This window comes from Saccostrea cucullata, unplaced genomic scaffold, assembly GCF_032062105.1.
Source record: "Saccostrea cucullata isolate Sc308-1 unplaced genomic scaffold, CSIRO_AGI_Scuc_v1 ctg17304, whole genome shotgun sequence".
Taxonomy (NCBI): domain Eukaryota; kingdom Metazoa; phylum Mollusca; class Bivalvia; order Ostreida; family Ostreidae; genus Saccostrea; species Saccostrea cuccullata.
In genome coordinates, this window is record NW_026938343.1 from 1 (window position 1) to 8,702 (window position 8,702).

General features: G+C 34.6%; 1 protein-coding gene across 1 annotated transcript; it reads right to left on the reverse strand.

Moving 5' to 3' along the window:
• Positions 1-72: 72 nt before the first annotated feature.
• LOC134250004 (intermembrane lipid transfer protein VPS13A-like) lies at positions 73-8,247 on the reverse strand. Its single transcript, XM_062732343.1, has 7 exons — positions 8,038-8,247; positions 4,548-4,591; positions 4,332-4,374; positions 3,746-3,841; positions 672-773; positions 360-529; positions 73-141 (listed from the first exon to the last, which is right to left on the reverse strand). The coding sequence occupies exons 1-7, from the start codon at positions 8,135-8,137 to the stop codon at positions 73-75; spliced, it is 624 nt and encodes a 207-aa protein (XP_062588327.1). The 5' UTR covers positions 8,138-8,247.
• Positions 8,248-8,702: the final 455 nt, after the last annotated feature.

The following is an 8,702-nucleotide window of genomic DNA, read 5'->3' on the forward strand; positions in this document are numbered from 1 at the left end:
TCAGGTGAGTCCAGTCATCCAATTCCTTCACTCAGAAAACTCAATGGATTGGCTTACTTGAGCTAAAAGCTTCTAAATTACCTTGAAGATTTGGTTAACTGCTTCTTTCACAACACAAGGTTTCCAGTTCTCATCTGTTGTCTAAAAATAAAACACAGCAATGTATGACCATCAGATACAAAGCATCTGATAGTAGATCAATAATTTATGATTTTGTATAGAGTCTTGCTACTCATCCCCACCCCCTTACCCCCCACCCCCCTTTCTCCCAAACACACATTTAAATACCATCCTTCTACAACATTTCACATCAATTTCATATTGTATGAAATTATATGAGGAAATTTTCCTCATCATACCTGGAACAGTAAGTCGGCCATGCTGATCCCAATAGAGAACGGATGATCCGGGTTTGTATAGGAGTCCTCGTAACGTACATGGATGTTACTGATCTGGATCTGTAAATTTTTTATGATCTGGGCGGCCATTTTCTCGGCAAAGGAATCCTTCTTGGGTTCTTTTTCTTTCCCTGATAATGAAACAGGAGGAAAATTTGTGACAAATGAAGTTTTATGTAAGTATAACCCATTGGTTTCTGTGATAGCAACTTTAACTTTCACTTTTAACTTAAAACCAGCCTCAAAAAAGAAGGAATGGAAATGAGCACTAACCCTGCTCTGCGGCGGCCTTTTTTGCATCCTCAATTTGTTGTAACTTCTTCTGCTTGGCCTCTTGTTTGGCTTTCTCTTCTTTCTCGGCATCATACTTGATTGCTATAGAGAAAAAAGTACCAAGGAAATTATAGGCATACAGTTGTTTATTGGGACTTTAATAACCTACTTAGAACTAACACCAGACTAGGGAAATCTGACTGTATGATGAAAACTTTGTCAACACTCTACTTGATTGCCAAAGAAAAAAATATAGTATCAAGAGAATTTAAGGCACATAATTGTTTAATGGGATTTTAAGACATGGTGACCTTAGAACTGTCACAGACCATTGAGTCAGACTGTGTAATAGAAACTTTCATATTCTTTCAGTCAACACCTTAAATATCAATCCCAGCTTTTCTTGATCAGAAACTCTCAACTGATAAGATGATTTAAAGGGTTTTAAAGCAACAGAAAGTTTAAAACTACATTGCATTTATTAGTGATGAAACGATTGTCGCCGACGATGGATTGTCAATCGTTTTTGGGTGTTCGACAGTCTTCGCCAAATTTTTTTTCAGCACATGCCCTTCGGGCAGTTGTGATCACCAATTACGCAAGCCCGAACAAATATTTACATGCCCAGAATTTTATCAAGTTATTTTATTCTTATTTGCCTTTTCATGCCAAGGAAATAATCTGAAAATCCATTCTGTCAATTTCTTGTCTCGCCATTTGTTTTCGACCTGTACACTTTTTGTGTCTCTTTTGCAGAAGAGTTCCTTGGAAATCGCGGTAAAATAAGATGTTGGTAAATTTTTTTTTTTTTTTTTACTTCACTTAGATGGAAAATAAAGACTTAAAGTACATTTTATGTTATTGGTCTTATTTAATTTAATTATACCGAGGCTTATGCCTTAGAATTAACATGCCCTTCGGGCTTGTAAGTGTACAATTTCCACATGCCCGCTTCCAATTTTACCAGGTCCTGGGCATCGGACTCCCGGGATTTGTCGAAGACTGGTTCGATTTCGATTATCGATTACGTTTTTCATAATCGATTGTCGCCCAAATGAACTCGCCCAAATAAACTTATATGATTTGAACGAAACTAATACATACACATTAACAATACAATCATGTAAAACGAAAGGAGGTCAACAAAAATGGCGTCCGAAGGCGATGTTCAACAATCAAGTAGAAATTTACCCATATACAGGGAATGCATAGATAGAACATTCTATTGTTGAAATGATATTTTCCTACGGACCCAGTTTAATGATAAAATTCATTCCGTGTATTCATAATGTAGCAAAAGAAACATGGGAAATAAATCATACTTTTACTACGAACAATCTAGAGTAAGAGAGTTCCGAATGTAAAAATGGCAGGTAAATTTGAAGCGAGAGAAAAACGTTGAGAACATTAATTGGATTTTCGTCTTTATATGGATTATTTTTTGGGATAAAATACATAAGCAATCTCCAAAAGAATTGTTTTGATTTATTTGGAAGTTATTTCCAGTGCAAATCCTTTCATATTCTTCAAAATCGTTTCAGAGCGTATCCGCTCCATTTGCTATATTGCAAGTATATGGGACGTATTCTAACTGTGGTGAGGGCTTGTACCGAGACACAGTTAGATTATTCTAACTAGAGAATGCAAAATCTGATGTCATGACAAACATTTTTAGTTTTCTGAGCAAATATGTAAAAAAAAAAATTGTTTCTTTGTTACTTATACAACAAAAAAGTTATCTTTAGAATAAACTTGATAAAATTTTATTTTTAGTTTTCCATAAATGATAAATGCTGTAAAGAAATAGAATTTTGTATTTGAAATTTGAGTTACCAATTAAGTCGATGATTGATCGATTAAGCTTCTCCGATTTTGACCAATTATCGATTATGAAATTTTCCCGATTATTCAACACTAGCATTTATCTAATCTATGTAAAGAAAAAAAGTGTTCTGTGGAAAGTACCAGTCTATGGAGAGTTTTTAATTCTTACATTGCAGGAGGTGACTTCTGGGACCTATCTGGGCATATTTTGACTTGTTTCATTTGTTCTCAATATGACACTTTTTAGGAGCCCATTTGATAAAAAAAAAAATCACAGGAGTAGCACACAGCCTAATATGATGATCTATAAAACTTCGTTGATTTTTGTAATATATTTATGCTATGAATAAAGATTTTTTTTTTCAAAAATGTTGCTTTTTGTAGCAGTTATTTGATTGAAAACGTTTACATTGTTTAGATGTATGGGATACTAAAGAGTCTGAGTGTCTGCACAGCTTATTAACTAGATAACGCTGTATTTTCACAAATAATAAAAAAAATGCAAGTATCATTGAAATCCATACAAAAAGTCCTTCTTACAATTCTTTGTCAGAAAATAGTGATGCGCCTGTATTTCTATCGGTAGTTAGAATAATCTTACTGTGTGACTGTATCGGTCGGGACATAAGGCCTCACCACAGAATCGTTCCGAAACGAATTTTAAGTATACAAAGGGATTTGCACTGGAAATAACTTCAAAATTAACTACAACAAATTTTTTTTAGGTTGCGTATGCCTTTAAACCTAAATTTTAATCCAAATAAAGACGATAATTCAACTAATATTCTCAAAGTTTTTTTTTTCTTACACGCTATGATTGCTTTCGGAATTCTCTGGAATCTTTGAGGATGCACTGAGTTCGAGTTATCGCCCGTGTTTTTATCGCGATTCCTGTATCATCACCACTTTTTAAAAATAGGGGGTCGTAATCTTACAAGGAAAGCATCAAATAACAAAGATTTTTATATGTTTACGTTTTTTATTCACTCCGTGAACAAGACAAACGAGATAACCAAAATTCTCTTCTGAAGCACAGATTTTCTTTACTGATTTTTGAAAGTGAAGTAACCGCCACCAGTGTGTAAGTAGACGGCGAAATCGCCGGTCGCCGGCCCTTAATGAGAACCCTGGGTACAGCTAGGGTCTATAGTACATGGACTCAGTATACAGGAATATATTACCCTACCAACATTAGGTACAGTGATGGTCTATATTACATTGACTCAGTATACAGGAATATATTACCCTACCAACATTAGGTACAGCGAGGGCATACAGTCCGTCAATCGTGGCCACCACTGCCTCAGTGTACAGGTTCTTCCATGGAATCTTCAGAGTCAGCTTCCCTGTTATAAAAAAAAAAAAAACTTTCTATGTTCAAGTTTAATTTTCGTTGTTTTTAGGGTACGGAGATACCCACAAATTCATGTCTACTATGAAATGTAAACTTTAATAAGCATTACTACTCAACACTTCTCTAACCATGAAATCAAATCCCCATGAACCAATATTTCCTTCTAAAATATTTTTGTCAATTCTCCAAAATATGCCCCCATGAAAATATGTGTTTTTACAGTATACTGTACTGTATGTTGTAATATCAATCTACATGTATTGTGTACAACTTAAAAAACACTCCACAAAAAAGAAAATAATGTTGACTTAAACATAGAAGTATACCACCACGGAATCATTTGCTCTAGGAACCCTTCCTGTCGGTATCTTTTTTGTTGTTTTTTGTGAAAATATCATGAAAATTATAAAAAAAAAAAAAAAATACAAATAGCTTTAAGATCATGTGAGTTATACATAGTAGATGTAAATAAACTTATTTACCTATATGTCCCGCTTTAATCTTGACAGGTAGGTCCAAGTCATCCTAAAAAAACACACAAAGAATTGATCTAATCCATAATAATTAATTAGCAAGTGTATAACGAATCTCTTTAAAAGGACAAGCAGAATGCAGAATAAAGTTTAGCATTATTAATCCTGTTAAACAGTATATATATATAGTCATCAATAATCCGGAAGTTTGACCTGACTACTTACTAGGGCGCTCTCTTTTAAATCTAAATTCTGTAGAACTACATCTCCTATAACAAATTAAAATAAAATTCTGTAAGTATTAAAACAATCAAGCCTTAAAAATGTTTGTTTTAATATATATGGTTTTTTATTTTTTTTAATTGAAATTCTATCTACAGCAGAAAGTGTGCTACAATTTCTAAATGCTTAATATACTTTTTTGAGAATCTAAGACTGAATAAAAAAAATTTCAAAGATAAAAAAATTTGCCTGAAAATCTAAATATCTTTGAAGAACTCATAAAGTAGTAAAACTTAACTTAATATTATAAACAATCTCCTGATATTTTTGTCTCTAATAATTGTGATTTCCTGCTACCACAAATGAAGCTAAGCTATGATAGAAAAGAGTTTGTGTGAATATTATACACTTATTTAATGACTACGAGGTAAATAGTCAAACTGTTGTCCCGAGGTAGTGGGGAGACCTGGGAAACTGTTGTCCGATGCCGATATAGACCATAGAGAAAGCATATCAACCTCTCACTTCATGCTCGGTCGATATGCTTTCTCTAAGGTCTAGATCAGCCTCGAGCAACAGTTTCCCAGGTCTTCCCCACTACTGAGGGACAACAGTTTGACTGTTTCACCGAGTAGTCATTGAATAAGTGTTTTTACTGTTTTATTACCAAACCTACTATATAATTATTTAAACTGGAATAAAAACACACAAACAATCAATAAAGAGCTTTAACAACTGTTTATTCACATACTTGTCTATTAATTAGCTGAACACATAATTTAAAGATTAAATTAATATTTAATAATTTAAATTTATACTTAATCAATTGATTGATTGTCTTTTATGTCGTGATCATCAAAACGCTTGAATATCATGATGACACTTTAAACAGGCAACAGTTCATTTTACTATACATTCATGTTAAATACTAAAATCCGATTGGTTTAGACGCAGTTAACAATCTGTTCTATTACCCTCAGCCTTAGCAACACACGTGACAACGGGTAACACAACGGTAATGCCAAATGCGTGGAAATTATGCACGTACGGTTCACCGTAGAATTCTCAAAACGTCAGTTGCATTTGAAAGAACCAGAATAAGCTTGACGTCAATAAAAGCTTGCGTCCGGTGTAGCTTACATGAAAACAACGACAGACGAAACATGCTTGCGAGTGCAGAAATAAAGAAACTTTAGATGATAAAGGACTCGTAGAGTATCAAATTAACAATAAAGAGGTCAGTAAATCTTTTTCGAAGTAGCGGGGACTTTGAAAGCTTTCTAAACGTGAACGAAAAGGCGATCGACGATTTGTTTTGCTGACATAGTAAATCAAGAAGACATTCAGTATAATAAAATGAATGGTGCCTGTTTTGGAGGGTAACAGTTGAAATTGACACCCCTCGGAAAACCATTGTCAACCTCCGCTGACTCGTCGGTTGACAATGGTTTTCCTTGGGGTGTCAACTTCAACTGTTATCCTCCAAAACAGGCACCATTTATATACTGTGACCCGGTCAACATATTTCTACTGTTTCATGATCATACAAAACATAAAATGAATCGTGAAACAGTACAAAATGCCTAATTACGAGGGGCTATCAAAAAGTTCGTGGACTAGCGCCATAAAATTAAAACCGCTTTAGGTTCTTGAACGAATTTTATAATATCTAGATATCATAATCATTTCTATCTATAGAATAAATCACAAATCATAAATTTTCTTTTTTAATAAGTTAGTAATGTTTCTATAACCAATGGTTTGTCCATGCGGCGCAACCTCGAAAACGACGTTTTTTTCTACCTAAGTGCATCTAACAAAAACTATTTTGATATGAACATTTGACGTCAAAAAATTCCGTTAATTCAGGTATGTGTTGGGACACTATTGTTCGATAAAATATTAAATTTTTACCTCATTCTGGAAGTTCTATGAAATTTTATCGTAAATTTTACACGAAGCATCCAAACAAATTTTGTCTGAAAATGACGTTAAAAGGGGGAAGGGTTTCCTTTTCCAACATTCTATAACGTTTAGCCCCCGGAAAAACTTGTATACACCTAAGAAATGTTTAAACTGGCTAAGGAGAAATAATATGCATTCAGATTACTTGATTTTTTAATGCTAAAATAGATCCAGAGAGAAGAGGGATGCGCAGTTAATGTCGCTTTGTAGTCGAGGGTTGAAAAATCAATCACGTCAAATAATGACATTGATCATGTGTTTTAGCCATATTGAACTCCAAAATCAGAATATACTGGCACAATCAACCAGGATCTCTCCCAATGTATAAATTCATTTGCAATAATATATGCAATGAAAGTCGCTGTACATTAGATTGGAAAGACATATAAACAAGACTGATTGAAGTACTTACTCAGCTTAAGGGAATCTCATCAAAATAAGTGTGCGAGGTAGAAGAAGTGGATGTTGAAAAACAATGACGTTGTCTGACGTCATGAAACTAAATGGCAATGGCGCCGGGTGATCATATAATGTCTTTTTTATTTAATAATAATTTGGGAAATAATGAGCGTATCAAGCTGAAATTTTCAACATTTCTTTATTTTTTGTTGTGTTATGTTCCTTATAAATGTTGTAAGCTCAGACTGCATAGTACTAATTTTATAGACTCAGTCCACGAACTTTTTGATAACCCCTCGTACATGTACATTTTATATAGTAGTGTCAACAAAAATGTCAACTTGTGTTTATGTCAAGTGATAAGATGTAAACATATCAAGGTACCGTACCGACGTACAGACAATGTCCATTATGTTGTTTACAAGCATTACTGTAACAAGTGTATTTCATAACCCCTATATCTGTACAAGGTGACAATTAATACGGAATGTATACACAAGTCCAGTTAACGTGTAATGAACACCAAAATAATATGTGAAGTCACAATATGAGAAGACAGCTATGAAAGCAGTGGCGGATCAAGGTATTTAGTAATATTGGGAGAGAGGTGCAGAAGGCAGAGGGTCTTGGCCAATGGGACTGCATTGAAACCCCCCATGGGTCTAGGACAATAGTATGGTGGGGGTATGTCAGCGCTTGATCCAGGTTTGGAGATTATAGACTTTTAGACCGAGTCAGAGTCATATACTGAATGGTAAGGTGACCTGTTCTGAGGTGCGAATCTATACATTTTCACTTTCAACATGTTACAATATACATAACATCCTGGATGTGATTTTTCAATCTTGTAAATAAACTGTGTATTGCAGGTACATTTAATCTTCAAATACAACCTAAGATCTACACCCCAAAAAATCTTGATCCGCGCCTATTGTGCGCAGTACAAATCAACAACACAGGAAGGTATCTATTTAAAGGAGAGATCAAATCTGTCATTAATATATCCGGAGTCAAGTACTGGCATTGACAACCATCAAAGCGCTAAACAGATCGATCGGGCATAACGCGGTGTGCACCGTACGATGATTCAGCCATGCGTGACGGATGCTGTAAACATCAGAAGCATTACCTCCCCATATCCCGATCTTCAGTTGCGATCTGTCCAAGTTCTCCACGAAATCTCCCAGATACTTGTTGATCAGATCAGCCACTAACGACTCGAAAACCATGTTTTATTTTCCCTTCACGGCCTTAATTTCCAGACGCTCTCGTGTGACCTTCTACACTTTTTTTAGGAACATTCTCGTGACTGCTCTAGGGAAGAGACTATTTAACTGGTTCTCTTACCGGCACCTGAGGAAACCAGTTTTTGACAGGACGTACAAAATAAATCAAAGTACTGAAAGTACTGATAAGAGTCGATGCTGTTTCTGAGAAATCCTTTTAACATTCATATTTTGGTAGCTCTTAAAAATAATTCCTCTGCGCAATAAAGCACAAAATAAATCGTTTATTTAATCCAAATGAAAGTAAAATAGTGTGATGGTTGCGCGTGTCGGGACTGTAGAGCCCAGCCTACTTTGGAGGAGTCCATAACTTTTATTAGAACACATCAGGTGTACACTGTACTTTTAGGGATTAGGGGGATATTACCTTATATTAACGGTAAATATCACACTCCCCTGAATTACATTGGTATGATAATGTTTCAAATGTAATTGTTTATATTTGTATTGAATCTCTTAATTATTACCGAATATAATATCCTATTAACACATTGAATTTCGATATCAT